A 19,960-nucleotide genomic window follows, 5' to 3' on the forward strand; every position below is an offset into this window, starting at 1 on the left:
TGACCACTGCCACCTGAACTCTCCAGGGGCCATTGCTGGCCTCGATGACTTCCTCCCGCAAGAGTCGCTGGACCTCAGACCTGATAAAAGTCCTGTCCTGTATGCTGCTTCTCGTGTCAACTGGTTTGCAGTCAGCGGTGAGGTTTGCGAAGAATTGGGGAGGGTCGACTTTTAGGGTTGCGAGGCTGCATATGGTGTGAGTGGGGGTAGGGGGCCCCAACTTCAGGTTAAGCTCCTGAGGTTGCATTGGAAATCTAGTCCCAATTGGAGAGGAGCACAGAGGTTTGGCATACTCGGCGTCCTGTATTGCTAATGTTGCTGTAGTGTACCCTCGGATTTGCACCGAGTACGACCCAGGGGCGAGGGAGATGGTTTGGTGCGCTGTGGAAATTGTGAGCGAGCAGCATCTTGCCATGTCCGGGTGAATGAAGCTCTCTGTGCTCCCGGAGTCGAAAAGGCAAGGCGTCTTGTGCCCGTTTACCCGGACGGCCATCATAGAGCTCCGGAGGTGCTTGGGTCTCGACTGGTCCAGGGTGACCACGCTGAGTTGCGGGTAGCGGCGTGGTCGGAGGTGCTGGGGGCGGCTTCACGATGGCTGCCCTTGTTGATCGTACGCACGAGCGGCATAGCAGATGGTGGCCAAGATGGCGGCCCCCGTTGGTCGAGCGTGGCGGGCAGTGAGGAAGATGGCGTCAAAGATGGCGGCCCCCATGGATCGCACGTGGCTGGCTGCGTGGGGGAGGATGGCCAAGATGGCAGCCCCCATGAGTCACACGTGCTGTGAGGGCTGGAAGATGGCTGCCCCCACAGATAGCAGGAGGCTGATGACGCGTCTGCAGGCGGCGGAGTCGGCAGACACGCTGCCACACTGCGGGGTCTGCGGGCCTGTGAGTCTGAGGATCGGGCCTGTAAGTTAGAGTTCTTGGACCTGGCCAGGCAAACTTTGGCGAAATGTCCTTTTCTCCTGCAGCTGCTGCAGTTCACGTTACGGGCCGGGCAGTGCTGCCGGGGGGTGTTGGGACAGGCCGCAGAAATAGCAGGGTAGCCCCCCATGATGGGCGGGTGGCTGCACGGCACAGGCCTGGGGTAGTCTTTGGTCGGGGGTCCACGAGGGGATCGTGTGGTCAGCTGGGAACGTGTTAAGGCTCTGGAACGCTACTTCCAGAGAGGAGGCTAACTTTACCGTCTGATCCAGGTCCAGGCCCCCCTTTTCGAGTAGGCGCTGTCTCACGTAGTTGGACCGGACACCCGCCACGTAGACGTCTCGGACGGCGAGTTCCATATGTTGAGTGGCCGTAACGGCCTGGTAGTTGCAGCTGAGTGTGAGGCTTTTGAGGTCGCGTAGGTAGTGTTCTAGCGATTCCCCGGGATGCTGGTGGCGAGTGGTGAGCATGTGTCACGCGTAGACCTCGTTCACGGGCCGGACAGAGGTGTTCGAGCATCGCGAGGGCGTCTGCGTAGGAGGAGGCCTCGTCAAGTTGAACAGAGATTCGATGGCTCCCCCCGTGCGTAGAGAAGGCTCAGCTTCTGTTCGTCGGTGACGGAAGGCGTGGAGAAGGCCGCGAGGTAGGCCTTGAAGCAGCGGAGCCAGTGTGAAAAGATTTATTTTGTCTCTGCTGCCTGCGGATCGAGTTCCAGTCGGTCAGGTTTGAGGGCCGATTCCATAGTTGTGTTTAAGTTGATTAAATTGATGCAACCATCAATTCACGCGAGACGAGTAGAAGTAAACTGTGGCTTTAATCAACTTAGAACAGAGCCTGCCTGCGACTGATCCAATCCTGAGAACCGCCTACAGGTCGACTGCTCTTTATACCTCCCTTCAAGGGGAGGAGCCATGGGCGCGCCATACATGCCCAACATGTTCCCCTATGGATAATGCCATACAATGGCCCATAGGAGAAGCCCACAAGGGCAACAGCACAGATACAAATACAAGGGCACAGCAGATACAGGGCAACAGCACAGTACAAATCAAGGGCAACAGCACAGATACAAATACACTGGTGGATTATTAGTACAATATATTCACCACATGAAGTTCGGAGGATACAGATACTGTGGGGGTTGGGGGGGGGGGGTTTTTCTTCCTAGGTGAAGGGTTTTCATTGGGTTGACTATTTGTTGCAGGGTAAGAAGTTTGTAAGTGGGCAACTATTGCCCCCTCCCCTCCCCTGTGGTGGTGTTTATTTTTTGGAGGAGGTGACCTGTGGTTTTGGATGTGTCTTTGTCTGGGTGGGGGAGGGGGAGGTCCACATGGAACCTCTTGCACAAATCAAAGGAGAGAGGGTGGGGGGAAGGGGTTGGGGAATTAATAGGAGGAGTCTTTGGGTAGGAGTTGCCGCACTGGCAGGTAATGCTGGTGAATGGAAGTGAGGTGGATAGAGATGGCCGTGAGGGATGGCCAAGCAGGGAGAGGGGAATGCGACATGGCAGTTGGAGAAGAAGCGTGGTCAGGAGCGGAGAAGGGGGCCATCTTGGACGGACCCGGTACAGTGCTAAATTAAAAGGGGACAGAGTCGATAGAGGAGGATGGCAGATGTAGAGGGGAATCGAGGCAATTAGCCTCTGGTAAGACTTATAATATGGAGCGTGCGGGGGCTCAAAGGGCTGGTGAAGAGATCTCGGCCTTTGCACACTTAAGAGTTTGAAGGTGGGGGTGATCTTGTGTAGGAGATGCACCTTTGCGTGAAGGACCAGGTTAGGTTGAGAAGGGGATGGATGGGTCAGGTATTTCGCTAGGGGTCTGACTCAAAATCGCGGGGGGTGGCTATTTTGCCAAGTAAAAAGATGGGGTTTGTGAGTGCAAAGGAAGTGACGGATCTGGGTGCGAGATATGTGATGGTGAGCGGGTGTTGGTGGTGTTAGTGGATGTATAAGCACCGAATTGGAACTATGTGGGGGTTTTGTTGGGAGAGATTCCAGACAGTTGATTATGGGAGGAGACTTTAATTCTGTGCTGGAGCCCATGGTGGGCAGGTCGAGCCCCAGGTCAATGGGAAGGCTGCGGATAGCGAAGGAGCTGGGAGGGTTTATGGATATGGTGGACCCATGGCAATTTAAATGAACCTGGGGGAAGGGAGTACTCCTTCTTCTCGCACGGTATAAGGTGTACTCAAGATTTTATTATTTTGTGGTAAGCCGAGAGGTGTTGGTGGGGTTTTGCTGGGGGCAGAGTACTCGGGATAGTAATCTTGGACCACGTGCCAGGCACTGGCTGGAGGTTCGAACTTAGTTCAGGACAAGAGCAGATGCCAGGATGGAAGTTGGATTCAGGGTTTGTTAGCGGACAGGGGGTTTGTGATAAGTTGCTGTCGGTGATCAGAAGACTATTGGAGGTTGAACCAAAATGGGGATGTATCAGCGGCCAATTCTGGGAGGCATTGAAGGCGGTGGTTCGGGGGGAGATTACCTTGTTCAAGGCGCATGAAGAATAGAAAAGGAGAGAGGAGTACGAATGATTATTGGGCAGGTGTATTCGAGGTGGACGGAAATATTCGAGGCCCCCACTGCAGATGGATTGGCGCAAAGGAAAAAGTTACAGGGGACAGTTTGACGATGGGAAGGGCGTTTGGGCTGCTACGGAGGGTGAGCAGTATGAATATGGAGAGGCGAGCCGCATGTTAGCCCATAAGCTACAGAGGCAGGCAGCATCCAGGGAAATTTTGAGGGTAGGTTAGGGACAGGGAAGTGATGTGGAGCCAGGGAAAATAAATGAGGCATTTAGGGGATAGAGGAATTATACAGGGGCAGACCAGGGAGGGTGAAGAGGGGGAATATGGGGCGGTTCTTAGATGGGCTGGAATTTCCGCAGCTGGATGAGGAGAGGAGGCAGGCGCTAGAAGAGCCTTTATGGCTGAGGGAGGTAATGGAGAGTATAAGAGGGATGAAGTCGGGGAGTCCCCAGGGCTGGACGATTACCCGGCGGAATTTTATAAGGAGTTTGCGGTTGAATTGGCACCACACCTACTGGACGCATTTAGCGAGGTGCTGTTGAAGGGGGAGCTGCTGTAGACAATGACACAGGCAATGATCAGAAGGGAAGGACCCATTAGAATTTGGGTCATATAGGCCCATATCACTGTCAAACACAGACGTAAGAGTGCTGGCTGCGTTATTGGTGGGGAAAGATGGAAGGTTGTGACCCGGGATCAGCGGGCTTTGTAAAGGGCAGGCAACCCTCGAGTAATATAGGCGCTTATGAATGTGATCATGACCCTGTTGAGGAGAACGGGTACCGGAGGTGGTGGGTGTCTATGGACGCATAGAAGTCATTTGATGAGGTGGAGTGGTAGGACCTGTTCAAGGTCCTGGGAAGGTTATGGGTCGAAGTTTGTGGCATGAGTGCATCTGCTGTATGTGGCCCCGGTGGCAATGTACGGACCAATGAGATGATTCATGGAGTTTTGGGTTGCATCAGGGAATGAAGGCAGGGGTGTCCTCTGTAGCCACTGTTGTTTGCGCCAGCGATAGAGTCCTTGGCGATGACCTGTAGGGGTCAGTAGAGTGACAGGGGATTAGGAGGAGGTGCAGGGAGCACCGGGTTTTCCTCGATAGGGGTACTCAATACAGGATTTGCACACTCTAGACCTGGTAGAAGAAAGCCATACATTGCCTACCACAGAAGGAGGCCATTCAGCCCATCTTGTCCATGCCAGCCCTAAAAAAAACCGCCTTTCTAATTCCCACCAGTCTAAAGCTGGAGTCTATTGGAGAGGTACGATACCCTTGTGGGTATGGTCTGTGATATCTTTGTGCGAGGTCAAGTGTCATTGGGAGATGTGGAGTGCACTTTGACATTGTTAAAAGTCGACCTAAATGTGCACAACAATTGTTAGAAAATAGAAATAACTTCAATAATTTATATTTGTAGTTTGAGTATTAGAAATAAGACACAGTTTAGGTAAATTAATTTGTATTTCTATTTGCATGCTGAGAAACGATTAAAACTTCAGTTTAGTTTCAGTTAAAAAAAGCTGCCAACTAGTTTATAGTTTTCACCCTTGCTGTTTCTGGTCCCTGTTTCATCTAATTCTTTGTCCCCTCAGATGCCTTAAAACAAAACTTTTTCCCTTTCTTTTAGATGTTAGAGAATGCAAGCTGCAACACTCATCGATACCAAACGCCCGTCCCAGGACCCTCCAGCCCTTCCCGAAGCTCCTTGGATCCCATCGTTTCTAACCCCAAACTCTTGCCGTGCATTCACCATAACCTCTGACCTTCCCTCTCCAAGACTGAATGTGTTGTACTCACGAAGGACTCACTTCATACCCTTACACCTCCACCTCATGATTTCGACTCAACACAATGCTAAACTCTTCTGAGTGTCCCAGTAGGCCCATCGTGTCAGTCTGTTCCTGCTTCACTGAACTCTTGTCTTCCTATCTTGACTCCATACTCTCTCCTCTTGTCCAGTCCCTTCCCACCTACATTTACGATTCTTCCGATGCCCTACATCATATACCACCAACTTCCAGTTCTCCAGCCCTAAAAGCCATCCTCATTACCACGGATGTCTAATTCCTCTATATGTCCAAACCTACCAGTATGGTCTGAGGGCTCTCCGTTTCTTCCTCCAACACAGGCCTGAACATTCCCTGAAAATGGAGGTCACATTGCTAACTACGTATATACAGAACTGTGCAAATATCACCACAGGTATTAAGAATTCATCCTTTGTGAAAATTCCCATCCAAATTAGCTCAGCGTTCTTTAAAATTAATTCATGGTATGTGGGTGTCGTTGGTTAGCCAGCATTTATTACCCATCTCTAGTTGCCCTAAGAAGGTCAGTTGCCTTCTTAACGTTGTAAAGATGCTGACGCCTCGGTCACGATTTGCGCCCCGCATATTCCCTATCCGTCCATGTCATCTCCTGCACCAGTCTGTCCATCTCTGCCCTATCCGTTCTGTCACAATGGGCTCGGATTGAGATCAGTTCCCCTCTCACCCCGCCTTCAGCGCCTCCCAGAGCACCGCTGCTGAGACTTCCCCTGTATCGTGACCTGTAGGCAGTCCTGCATGCATTTCCCCATTCTCTCACACACCCTCTCCTCTGCCAACAATCCCACCTCTAACCTCCATTGTGGGCGCTGGTAACTTTCTTTGCAGACCTGCAGGTCGACCCAATGTGGAGCATGGTCCGAAATAGTGATCGCCGAGTATTCTGTATCCCTCACCCCCTCCAAAAAGTCCCTACTCATAATAAAGAAGTCAAACGGAAATAAACTTTGTGAACATGTGAATAGAACGAGAATTCCTTCCCCGTCGGCCGGCTGATTCTCCAGGGGTCCACCCCCCCTATTTGTTCCATGAACCCTCTCAGTTCTCTTGCCAATGCCGGGACCCTGCCTGTTCTGGAGCACGACCGGTCCAGGTTGGGGTCGAGGACTGTATTAAAGTCCCCACCCATAATCAACTAGTGCGAATCCAAGTCGGGGATTCAGCAGCCTTTTGATGAAATCTACATCATCCCAGTTTGGAGCGTAAACATTCACTAGGACCACTTTCACCCCCTCAAGCTTGCCCTAGACCATGAGAAATCTACCACCCCCATCCGCAACTGTGCTGTCCGCCTCAAATTTAACCCGTTTGTTAATCATGATCGCGACCCCTCTGGTCTTAGCGTCAAGCCCTGAATGGAAGACCTGGCTAACCCAGCCCTTCCGTAATCTAATCTGGTCCGCCACTTTCAAATGTGTCTCCTGCAGCAACATTACATCCGCCTTCGGAGCCCTTAAGTACGCGAATACACGTGCCCTCTTGACCGGCCCATTTAATCCTCTAACATTCCAGGTGATCAGCCTGATTTGAGGGCACCCTGCCCCCCCCCCCCCCCCCCCTTCTTGGGCCCACCTCCCCAGAACAGCCCTGTTCGAGCAATCGCTCTGGGACTGAAACAGAGAGAAAACAAACAAAGAACAGAGCTCGCCCCCACAATAGTGCAATTCAAACTGTGTACTGAGGTGGGCGTTACCACCCACCCCCCTCCCAATATTCCCAGAAAAATAGCAAAAAGAACCCGAACAGCCCCCCAGCACCCAACAACTTAAACTATAACTTTGGCTTGAACTTTAAAACTTTCAAACAGGCAAACACAAACACAAGAACACCCCCAATTTTCAGTAAAAGAGCATGCCGAACGACATCGCTAACACAAAGGGCAATCTGTGAACAACTGCAGACATTCCTTAGTACACTCTAACTTGAGTCCATGGGTCCTCAGTTCGGCACCAGTCCATGCCCTTTAGCAAAGTCCATCGCTTCCTCCGGGTCGTCACAATAATGTTGCTGTTCCCGGTATGTGACCCAAAGCCGCACCGGGAAAAGTAGCCCGAACTTGACCTTTTTAAACAGGATCTCTTTAATTTGTCTATAGGCTGCCCTCCTTCTGGCCACCTCCTGGCTCAGGTCCTGGTAGATGTGCAGGACACTGTTGTTCCATGAGCAGCTCTTCGTGCTCAGGCCCACTGTAGAACCCGCTCCTTGTCCACGAACCTATGGAACCTGACCACAATCGCCCAGGGGGCCCATCCCTCGCCTTCACTCTGTGTGCCCTGTCCAGCTCCAACGGACGCGGGAAGAAATCATCCCCCACCAGCTTCTGCAGCATATCTGCTACATATACCGTGGCATCCACTCCCTCGGTCCCCTCCGGGAGCCCAATGATTCTCAGATTCTGCTGGCGAGACCTGTTTTCCAGGTCCTCCAGCTTGTCCATCAGCCTTGCTTGCTGCTCCGTCAACTTACTAATTTCCATGCCCGCTACCGTTTGGAATTCCGCCTGCTCTTCCACTGTCTTCTCCAGTGCCTGGACCTTCTTATCCTGAGCATTCAGCCTCTGGTCAAGTCACTCCACCGCTTTCTGGAGCGGTTCCAAATTATCCCGCTTCGGTGCTGCGAAGCTCTCTTTCAGGACCTTCAGCATGTTGTCAAGTGCTGTCTGGACCGTCCGTTCCATGGTCCGTTCATCGGCCATTTTTCCTCCCACTTGTGCTTCCACACCACCTTTGTTCAGCCCCTTCTTCACCTGTTTTCGCTCCCTTCTGCTCCTTAAGTCCATACAACACTGAATGGATTCAGATCTAGAGTGCTATTGTTTTTCACTCCAGTGCTCAAAAGTCTGGTACGCCGCTGGATACCGGCCTCAGTTACTCAACTGCCTTCTACCTTCACCCTTTGTGTCCTATTATGAAGCCAGTTTCAGATCCATCTTGACAAGTTTCCTTGAATTCCATGTGCTTCAACTTTCTCAATCAGTCTCCCATATGGGACCCTGTCAAAGGCTTTTCTAAAATCCATATAAACTACATCAACTGCACTTCCCTCAGCCACACACTCGGTCACTTTATCAAAACAATTTTATTAAATTTGTTCAGCATGACCTCCCGCTGACAAAGCCATGCTGACTATCCCTAATCAACACATGCCTTTCCAAGTGGAAACTAATTCTCACCTTCAGGATTTTCTCCAATAGTTTCCCTACCACTGACTTGAGACTCACCGGCCTGTAATTCCCTGGTTTATCTCTCCCACCCTTCTCGAAAAATAAAACAACATTAGCTGTTCCCCAGTCCTCTGGTACTTCCCCTGTGGCCTGAGAGGAATTAAAAACTTACGTCAGAGCCCCTGCAATTTCCTGGTTCGCCTCCCACAGCAGCCTGGGATGCAATTCATCCGGGTCTGGTGATTTGTCTATTTTTAAGCCTATCAAAGCATCCAATACCTCCTCACTTCCTATGTCAAACTGTTCAAGGTCCCCATTTCCTGAATTCTTTACCTACAACCTCCTTCTCCTGAGTGAGGACTGATGAGAAGTTCTCATTTAACAACCTAACAATATCCTGCGGCTTCACCCACAGATTTCCCCCTGGGTCTCTATCTCTATTTAACCCCTTTCCCTTGTGTAGTTATAGAATATCTTAGGTTCTCCCTAATCTTATTCACAAGCCCTTTTTCATGCCCACTCTTCTAATTGCTTCCTTAATTCCCTCTTGCACTTCCTTTATTCTTCATGGGCCACAGTAGAATTTCTCCCTTTGGATTTGCTGAAAGCCTTTCTCTTCCTCCTGATCCAGTTCTGGAATGTTCCAGACATCCAGTTTCCTGAACCTATTGCTCCTGCATTCCACCTATAACATGTTGGACCTGTTCTCTCACCATTTCCTTTTGAAAACCCTCCACTGTTGATTTTCCCCACAAGAAGCTGTTCCCAGTCAACTGTGGCCAAAGCCTGCCTTATTTTAGTAAAATCTGCCTTGCCTCAATCTTTTCCAGGTCATCTTTTCCTTGTCCACAACAAACTTGAACCATACCGTGTTGTGATTGCTATCACTAAAATGCTCTCCCACTGCCACATTAAACACTTTACCGGCTTGTTCGCAAGAACCAGACACAGCAATGTTCCATCTCTTGTTGGGCCTGATTGATAGATGGGCTAAATTCCCCTGTAGCTGGGCTGGAAACCATCCAACAATGCGATTTAAATCACTAACATTGGAAGTTTCAGCCAGTTTTACACTCAGTTACTCTGAAAGAGCTAGCAGAGGAAAAAAGCATTTCTAACTTCAGAGTAACTATTTGAAACACCTAGACTGGACCCCACATGGGAATCACCCCACACCCATGGGAATCACCTTCCCAGCTTACAATGCTTCCAGATTTCAGTCTCAAATGGATTAGCTCTATTTTTAAGATAATGTCCCCTTCCTCTCCCACTGGAGAAAATAGTTTCTGTGCATCCATGTTATTTGATTCCTCATCATTTTAAACACCTTTTAACGTAGTGAACTGAAGGGAATGCTAACCAATTTGACGCAGGCTATGCTAATAATTTTGCAGTTTAAACCCTGCTATCATTGAGTAAATCTGTGATCATCTACTCACAATATAGCTTTTGTAAGACTTGTTTCCATGACGCCACACAGTATTCCAGATAGGTTATGACTGACATTGCGCACATTTTCCATTTATATTCCAAACGTCTTGAGATGTCCGCCAACAATTAGGCCGGTAACTTCCTCAGAATGGCAATCACCATCTTCAGCCTGGTCGGGGTCCGACTCCTACTCCCCCACCCCGAGATCCCGGTCCAGCATCCTCCAGACTCAGTCTACCCCCTCTGTTCCAGGTCTCACCCACACTCTCCCCAATTACGCATCACCATCCCTCCCCTCGGGCCTGACTCCAACCCACACACATTCCGCCCTGGATCCTGCTTCGTCCACCACCAACCGATGTCTGAATCCCCACTTACCTTTCAAACTTACCTTCTCCCTTTAAATATCTGTCTTCTGTCAGCAAGCGCCGTTTAAAAAAAGGGGCGTGTCTTTCTTCCGCGTGCTCCACTTAACTCACACTGATGCAGCTGGGGCTCCTTCACTGCACCTGTCTCACCCGCCTGAGTGAGGGAGCTCCAGCAGGACAGGAGCTGTGCAATCCCAGCAAAGGCAAGTCCCTCCATAGTGACAATCTGCCATAGATTGCCATTCTGAGGAAGGCCATGGCAGAGCTTTACAGAATCCAGCATGGAGGGAAAGAGTGCCCCCATGGCACATGCCCGTCTGCAGACCAGAGGGCCCTGATCGCAAGCGAGGCCACCGTGGCCCTCCCCCCAATGGGGCCGGATCCCCCCGCGCCCTCCCCGAGGACTCCGCAGGCCGCCCTCAGAGCCAGGACCTTATGGAATTCACGCCGGCGGGACTGGCCGAAAACAGGAGGCTGCTCAGCCCTTCAGGGCCCGGAGAATCGCCGGGGGGGGGGGGGGCACTGCAATGGCCCCCGACCAGCAGGATGTGATCTCTGCCCCCGCCAAAAAAGCGGCGCTGGAGAATTCGGCAGCCGGCTCGGAGCGGCGGGGTGGGATTCACGCCGCCCCCGGGCCATTCCCCAACCCGGCGGGTGGTCGGAGAATCCTGCCTCTTATTCTTAAACTATGAGCGGGATTCTCTGAGCCCCGCGCCAGGCCAGAGAATCGCCACCACCGCGTTACACCGCCCTGACGCCGGCACGCTATTCTCCGAGGAGCGGAGAATCAGCGCCATTTGCGCCGGCGTGTTTGGCGCGGCGCTGGTCGCGGGCTGCTGTCCGCGGGCTGCTGTCCGCGGCAGGCCACCAATTCTCTGGGCCGAGCGGCCGCATGGAAAAGGTGGAGTCCTGGCGGCGCTGTTCACACCCGGGGCGAAATTCTCCGCGGACCGACGTGACGCCAATTTCCGCCGAGCAAAAGCGGTGCGGATGACTCCGGCGTCGGGGCCTTCTTTTAAGCCATTAATCTCCGTTACCGAAAGGGCCAGCAGCGGACTGACGCCCGTATGGGGGGGGTGGGGAAGAGGGAGACCCAGCGTTTGGGGGGGGAGGAAGACCCGGCATTTGGGGGGGGGAGAGAGAGTCCCGACGTTTCGGGGAGGGCGCCGCTACCCCCTACCCCTACCCCCCCTACCCCCCACCCCTACCCCCACCCCTACCCCCACCCCTACCCCTACCCACCCTTACCCCCACCCACCCCTACCCCCCCACCCCCCACACAAACGCCGGGACTCTCTCTCCCCCCCCCAACCCCCACACAAACGCCGGGACTCTCTCTCCCCCCCACACAAACGCCAGGACTCCCTCTCCCCCCCCCCCCCCCCCACACAAACGCCGGGACTCTCTCTCCCCCCCCCACACAAACGCCGGGACTCTCTCTCCCCCCCCCCCACACAAACGCCGGGACTCTCTCTCTTCCCCCCCCCCCCCCCCCACACAAACGCCGGGACTCTCTCTCCCCCCCCCCCCCCCCCCCCCACACAAACGCCGGGACTCTCTCTCCTCTCCCCCCCCCCCCCCCCCCCCCCACACAAACGCCGGGACTCTCTCTCCTCCCCCCCCCCCCACACAATTGCCGGGACTCTCTCTGCCCCCCCCCCCACACAATTGCCGGGACTCTCTCTCCCCCCCCCCACACAAACGCCGGGACTCTCTCTCTCCCCCCCCACACAAACGCCGGGACTCTCTCTCCCCGCCCACACCACCACCACACAAACGCCGGGACTCTCTCTCTCCCCCCCCCCCCCCCCACACAAACCCCGGGACTCTCTCCCCCCCCCCCCCCCACACAAACGCCGGGACTCTCTCTCCCCCCCCCCCCACACAAACGCCGGGACTCTCTCTCTTCCCCCCCCCCCCCACACAAACAGCGGGACTCTCTCTCTCCCCCCACAGAAACGCCGGGACTCTCTCTCTTCCCCCCCCCCCCCCCCCCCCCCCACACAAACGCCGGGACTCTCTCTCCCCCCCCCCCCCCCCCCCACACAAACGCCGGGACTCTCTCTCCTCTCCCCCCCCCCCCCCCCCACACACACAAACGCCGGGACTCTCTCTCCTCCCCCCCCCCCCACACAATTGCCGGGACTCTCTCTGCCCCCCCCCCCCACACAATTGCCGGGACTCTCTCCCCCCCACACAAACGCCGGGACTCTCTCTCCCCGCCCACACCACCACCACACAAACGCCGGGACTCTCTCTCTCCCCCCCCCACACAAACAGCGGGACTCTCTCTCTCCCCCCCCCCCACAAACCGCGGGACTCTCTCCCCCCCCCCCCCCCACACAAACAGCGGGACTCTCTTCCCCCCCCCCACACAAACGCCGGGACTCTCTCTCCCCCCCCCCCACACAAACGCCGGGACTCTCTCTCTCCCCCCCCACACAAACGCCGGGACTCTCTCTCCCCGCCCCCACCACCACCCCACAAACGCCGGTACTCTCTCCCCACCACCACCCCACAAACGCCGGTACTCTCTCCCCACCACCACCCCACAAACGCCGGTACTCCCCCCCCCCCCCCACTCGATATTGGTAACCATCATCAATGGTTGACGCCGTTAGAAACCTACTGTGATTTACGCCGACGTGATCCGTGGCCATGTCGGCGGGACTTCGGCCCATCCGGGCCGGAGATTTGTTGACAGTAAAAATTAAATGAAATCCCGCCGGCGCCAGCTGTTCTCAGAGGCTGCCGGCGGGATTTACACAACGCCGGTTTTTGGCCGCTCGGAGAATTCAAAACCCGGCGGGAGCGGGAATAACGCCGCTGCCGGCCGATTCTCCGACCCTGCGTGGGGTCGGAGAATTTCGCCCCTGGTCTCTGCCGGCGGGAACTCTGTGCGCGGGGTCGGGGGGGGCGGCCTGTGGGGGGGGAAGGGGGGGGAAGGGGGGGACGGCCCTCCCATGGGGTCTGGTCCGCGATCGGCCTCTCCTTAACCGGGCCTACTTTTCTGCGTGCCGGCCCCAGAACCTCCGCGCGATGTTACATCAGGGGCCAGCGCGTTCAGTAAGGCCACCGTGGTGCACGGGTTGGCACGGTGCCACAACGCATGTGCGGGTTGACGCTGTGCCAATTTGGCACTGGGAAGGGAGGCTGGAGCAGCGTGAACCGCTCCAGCGCCGTGCTGGCCTCCTGTAGGCGCCCGAATTGGGACTCCTGGTGGCCAGTTCACGCCGCCGTGAAACGTGACGGCCTTTCCAACGGCATGAACACTCTGCCGCCGTATGGAAGAATCCCGCTCCCAGTTCCCTCATTCTTGTTTCCTCCAAGAGTATTTACCCTCTCAAGTCCCCTTTGGATCTTGTACTTTTTAATAAGATCACCTCTTATTCTTCTAAACTCCGATAGATATAGGCCCAACTTGTTCAATCTTTCTTCATAAAATAATCCCCTAATCCCAGGAATTAATTTACTCATGCTTCACAAGTGCACTGTTATAACCCACAGGAGACCTACGAGGGTTGGACCAATTAGCCTCCCCGTGAGTCTCCTCGAATACGAGAGTACAAGCGTCCCCGTTGAGGGGCGGGGACCCCTCTGCGGACACAATATGCATCATTCAGTGTCGTTCAAGTTTTAAATATTCTCAAACAGCTTGCAATAAAAGAGTTATTTTTCCAGATGCAAAGACACTTGCAGTTAAAATGCAATGTAGGACTGGCTTAGCCAGATGCTGCATTGTCAGAAACAGCCTTAAATGTGTCTCTCTCCCTGCTTCCAGTTACACAGTAGGGTATTGTCACATAACCTGGGTTTTTATACTACACATTTTCCCAGAATCAATGGCACCCACCCTTCTAGATGTGGACTGTGTACCCTATAATCTATAAAGTATGATTTTTCCTTTCATAAAGAGAAGTCCAAAGGTCTGACTAATATAAGAGGGAATCCAAAGGCCTTTTATAGAACAATAATAAAAGGATTTTCAGGAGTGATAGGACTGATTAAAAGTTCAAAAGGGAAAACTATTGTTGGAAGCAATGAGATGGTTCTAGCACTACATCAATACTTTCCATTGAGGTTTATCAAGGGACAGGGTTTGCAAAGCTCTAGACAATTATCCAAAAGAAATGACAGTGTCATTTTGGGCAGGTTTCACTGAGTGCTTCCCATCGGCTCCACAACACCCCCAGACACGAGGGAGAACTGGTCTCACACCCAACCATCCTCATATGCATCGGGCATTACTCCGCCCCCAAGTAGCATACACCGCAAAGGACCCCCTTTACAGGTTCCTCTCCTTTCATGGGCATGGCTCCCCTCGGGCTGTGCCCCTTGGCATCTGGACATTGCCCCTGGCACCCTGGCAGGGGAACCTGACACCCTGCACGCAGGTTGGCACTGCAAAGATTTCAGGTTGGCATTGCCCGGGTGCCACGGCACTGCCCCACTCTCCAATGGCCTCCGAGGCACCCTGGTGTGACCATCACTTCTGGTCTTTGTGTTTGGAGACCAGTATTAATTCACGCCGCTGTGAGATCTGGAATGGTGAATATTGGGAGCCTGCAGCTTCAAATGGGCTGTGCATATTTCAATGAGCTAAATGACTCATTTAAATATGATTTGCTGGATCATACCGAGTGAGCGCATGACCCAGATCGCGTCAGGCATAGCGCGTCAGGTGCATCACACGTGACTTGGTGCCCAGTGCAAAACCTGTTTTTGCCCTCTCCTACTATGCACCTGGTACAAGGGGATCGGTTCTGGGCACATTGTGGTGGGAAAATTTCACCCAAGGAGTTTGCTGGGATGGTGGATTAAATAATATTAAATAAAGTGGCTGGTGGTATGTTTTGTGAGGGCCACGAAGAATCCAGCACGAGTTTTCAGGATACAAAGAAATAACATTTATTTACAAATTAACATATATACACAACAGCAGCAGCAACAACAACTTCTCTTGCTGCCAAACTCCTCTCTCTCTCTGGTTCCAAACTGGCCGCCAAACTCCTCTCTCTCTGGTTCCAAACTGGCCGCCAAACTCCTCTCTCTCTGGTTCCAAACTGGCCAGCTCTATTTATGCAGGGAGTCTGCCAATGATTTCTCCGCCCCCCTCATTGGGGAAGCTCATACTCCCACAGGATTATGGGATTGTCATTAGTCCCCAGCCAATGATTAGCAGGCAGGTTATAACAGTATGTAAAATGTTTAAGTCACCCAGTCCACATGAGATTTGTTCCAGGTTGCTGAAGGAAGTAAAGGTGCAACTTACAAAGATACAAGCCACAACGTTCCAATTTGCCTTAGATAGTGGGGTGGTGCTAATAGGCTGAAGGAGAGCAAATGTTGAATCCTTGTTTTTAAAAAAAGAGAAGATATAACTTGCAATTAGCAGCCAGTCATTTTAATGTCAGTGGTAATGCTTTGAAAAAAAATTGGGAGAAAATTAACCGCCATTGGGACAAGTATGGAGTAATAAATGAGAGCCATCATGAATGTATTGAGGATAAATTGTGATTGATTAATGTTATTGAGCTTTTTTACGAGGTAACAGAGACTGGTGGAGGCCAATGTGGTTGATAGTGCCTTTATGGAGCTTGATTCGTATGGTGCTTGATTAAGCTTTTAGAAAAATTTAAGTCCTTTGGATATAAGGAGCAGCATCAGCATAAATACAAAATTGGCTCAGGGATGGAAAACAGTGGCAAACGGTTACAGTAAAGTCCTGCCAGTCACAAATTCTTTCATAAATGTATTTAACCGTGCAAAAGTCCTTGCCCAAACAGTTGTCTACTGTGGCCCCAAACCTTCGCCTTTCTGCAGATTTAAAAAGTTTGTACCTGGACTGGTCCAGAAATAGAGAAAAAACGTAATTTATAGAAGATAGAAAAACCAAGGATTCCGTGGTGTACTTCCCCGCAGTAGGAAGTGCACACTGCACATGCATTGCTGTGAGTTAGAGAGTACAATTCCAGACCTGTATTTTAAGTACAGGGACTGTACTTCTCTAAAAATTAGATTCAAGTGTAGATAATATTACCCCAACTGATTTACAGATAGCTTTCAAATTATAGCATATTGTTACAGGTATTTCACAGCCATAGTCCTAACTAATGCCTGGTTGAAGGCCCCGTCTCTCTAAGTATTGCTGAGTGCTTCACTTTGGAGGGAGGATGGGAAATTGATAGATCTCAGTGGTGCATTAGGATATTGATAGATCTCAGTGGTGTATTGGGATATTGATGGATCTCAGTGGTGTACAGTATTAGGATATTGATAGATCTCAGTGGTGCATTAGGATATTGATAGATCTCAGTGGTGTATTAGGATATTGATAGATCTCAGTGGTGTATTGGGAAATTGATAGATCTCAGTGGTGTATTGGGATATTGATAGATCTCAGTGGTGTATTGGGAAATTGATAGATCTCAGTGGTGTATTGGGATATTGATAGATCTCAGTGGTGCATTAGGATATTGATAGATCTCAGTGGTGCATTAGGATATTGATAGATCTCAGTGGTGCATTAGGATATTGATAGATCTCAGTGGTGTATTAGGATATTGATAGATCTCAGTGGTGTATTGGGATATTGATAGATCTCAGTGGTGTATTGGGATATTGATGGATTTCTGGGGAATTGGGATATTGATAGATCTCAGTGGTGTATTGGGTTATTGATAGATCTCAGTGGTGTATTGGGATATTGATAGATCTCAGTGGTGTATTGGGATATTGATGGATCTCAGTGGTGTATTGGGATATTGATAGATCTCAGTGGTGTATTAGGATATTGATAGATCTCAGTGGTGTATTGGGATATTGATGAATCTCAGTGGTGTATTGGGATATTGATAGATCTCAGTGGTGTATTGGGAAATTGATAGATCTCAGTGGTGTATTGGGATATTGATAGATCTCAGTGGTGTATTGGGATATTGATAGATCTCAGTGGTGTATTGGGATATTGATGGATCTCAGTGGTGTATTGGGATATTGATGAATCTCAGTGGTGTATTGGGATATTGATAGATCTCAGTGGTGTATTGGGATATTGATGGATCTCAGTGGTGTATTGGGATATTGATAGATCTCAGTGGTGTATTAGGATATTGATAGATCTCAGTGGTGTATTGGGATATTGATGGATTTCTGGGGAATTGGGATATTGATGGATCTCAGTGGTGTATTGGGATATTGATAGATCTCAGTGGTGTATTGGGATATTGATAGATCTCAGTGGTGTATTGGGATATTGATGGATCTCAGTGGTGTATTGGGATATTGATAGATCTCAGTGGTGTATTGGGATATTGATAGATCTCAGTGGTGTATTGGGATATTGATGGATCTCTGGGGAATTGGGATATTGATAGATCTCAGTGGTGTATTGGGATATTGATGGATCTCAGTGGTGTACAGTATTAGGATATTGATAGATCTCAGTGGTGCATTAGGATATTGATAGATCTCAGTGGTGTATTAGGATATTGATAGATCTCAGTGGTGTATTGGGATATTGATAGATCTCAGTGGTGTATTGGGATATTGATGGATCTCAGTGGTGTATTGGGATATTGATAGATCTCAGTGGTGTATTAGGATATTGATAGATCTCAGTGGTGTATTGGGAAATTGATAGATCTCAGTGGTGTATTGGGATATTGATAGATCTCAGTGGTGTATTGGGAAATTGATAGATCTCAGTGGTGTATTGGGATATTGATAGATCTCAGTGGTGCATTAGGATATTGATAGATCTCAGTGGTGCATTAGGATATTGATAGATCTCAGTGGTGCATTAGGATATTGATAGATCTCAGTGGTGTATTAGGATATTGATAGATCTCAGTGGTGTATTGGGATATTGATAGATCTCAGTGGTGTATTGGGATATTGATGGATTTCTGGGGAATTGGGATATTGATAGATCTCAGTGGTGTATTGGGTTATTGATAGATCTCAGTGGTGTATTGGGATATTGATAGATCTCAGTGGTGTATTGGGATATTGATGGATCTCAGTGGTGTATTGGGATATTGATAGATCTCAGTGGTGTATTAGGATATTGATAGATCTCAGTGGTGTATTGGGATATTGATGAATCTCAGTGGTGTATTGGGATATTGATAGATCTCAGTGGTGTATTGGGATATTGATAGATCTCAGTGGTGTATTGGGATATTGATAGATCTCAGTGGTGTATTGGGATATTGATAGATCTCAGTGGTGTATTGGGATATTGATGGATCTCAGTGGTGTATTGGGATATTGATGAATCTCAGTGGTGTATTGGGATATTGATAGATCTCAGTGGTGTATTGGGATATTGATGGATCTCAGTGGTGTATTGGGATATTGATAGATCTCAGTGGTGTATTAGGATATTGATAGATCTCAGTGGTGTATTGGGATATTGATGGATTTCTGGGGAATTGGGATATTGATGGATCTCAGTGGTGTATTGGGATATTGATAGATCTCAGTGGTGTATTGGGATATTGATAGATCTCAGTGGTGTATTGGGATATTGATGGATCTCAGTGGTGTATTGGGATATTGATAGATCTCAGTGGTGTATTGGGATATTGATAGATCTCAGTGGTGTATTGGGATATTGATGGATCTCTGGGGAATTGGGATATTGATGGATCTCAGTGGTGTATTGGGTTATTGATAGATCTCAGTGGTGTATTGGGATATTGATGGATTTCTGGGGAATTGGGATATTGATAGATCTCCGTGGTTTATCGTTTGCCATTTTGGATAGTGGGGCCATGCATATTGATAGCAAGAGGGAAACAAAGTTGAGGAAATTAATTCTGTTACATTGTTTCATTTTCATTTAATTCATTTCATTTTGTGATGGCTGAAACCTATCCAATTCCCTCCCATTATGAGGAATGTTTGCCATTTGTGATTTTGCCATTGCGTTGAAACTGAAAGGCATACGCATTTAGAACAAAGTCAAAAAAATGTACAGCTCCCTCACAGGATTCAGCGGCAGTGTTGCAGATTAAATTCAAGCGGTGACTGGAGCGTGGGATGAATAATGCACAGGGACTTACATTGTTCAGTCTTGCTTGTAGACCTGAATATTTTCCTGACATATTTGCAGCATTATCGAAGCTCTGCCCATGACAATTTTTGATGTCCAAACTAAATTTGCAATTATTTCCAAACTGTTGTTCCGAAATGCTCAGAAGTGCGGGATTGTAGCTGGACAAAAGAAAGAAATCTCCCTGTAACTTCACCATCACTGGTCACGTATCTAAAATTAATGTTAATTGGTCCACATGACTCTGCGTTTTTGACAGCCAGATTGATAGCGTCGCTTCATGTTAACTGGGGCAGGATTCTCCGGTTGACCAGCCGTCTGTTTCTCAGCGGCACGCTGTTTGCTGGTGGCAGGATTCCGATGCTTATCAATGGGATTTCCTGTTGAAGCCACCCCATGCCGCTGGGATACCCCTGGATGGGGGTGCATTGCCAGTGGGACCAGAGAATTCCAATGGTGGAGAATTCCAGCCCTGAACTTTCTTGATTTTAGTGAATCGGTTTTCTGAAAAAGTAGGCTTTTGTTGCCCTCCTCAGCCCTGGGGACCGAGTCATCCCTGATCCCCTTGCTGCTCGATGACTGCTACCCTAAGTCCTGACCGGCTAGCTGGCTAACTCGCCACCTCCCTCGTGGCTTTTTATGCCAATTTGCCCGGCCCAGC

At 50.4% G+C, this 19,960-nt stretch overlaps 1 protein-coding gene across 1 annotated transcript in view; it reads right to left on the reverse strand.

Annotated features, from left to right (window-relative positions):
• Window positions 1–19,498, reverse strand: part of LOC119976459 (butyrophilin-like protein 10) — a 156,327-nt gene extending 136,829 nt beyond the window's left edge. Inside the window, exon 1 of the mRNA XM_038816996.1 lies at window positions 19,310–19,498. Within this exon, the coding sequence (XP_038672924.1) occupies window positions 19,310–19,498 (189 nt within the window). The remainder of the gene's footprint in view (window positions 1–19,309) is intronic.
• Between the last annotated feature and the right edge of the window lie 462 nt (window positions 19,499–19,960).

This window comes from Scyliorhinus canicula, chromosome 13, assembly GCF_902713615.1.
Source record: "Scyliorhinus canicula chromosome 13, sScyCan1.1, whole genome shotgun sequence".
Lineage (NCBI taxonomy): Eukaryota > Metazoa > Chordata > Chondrichthyes > Carcharhiniformes > Scyliorhinidae > Scyliorhinus > Scyliorhinus canicula.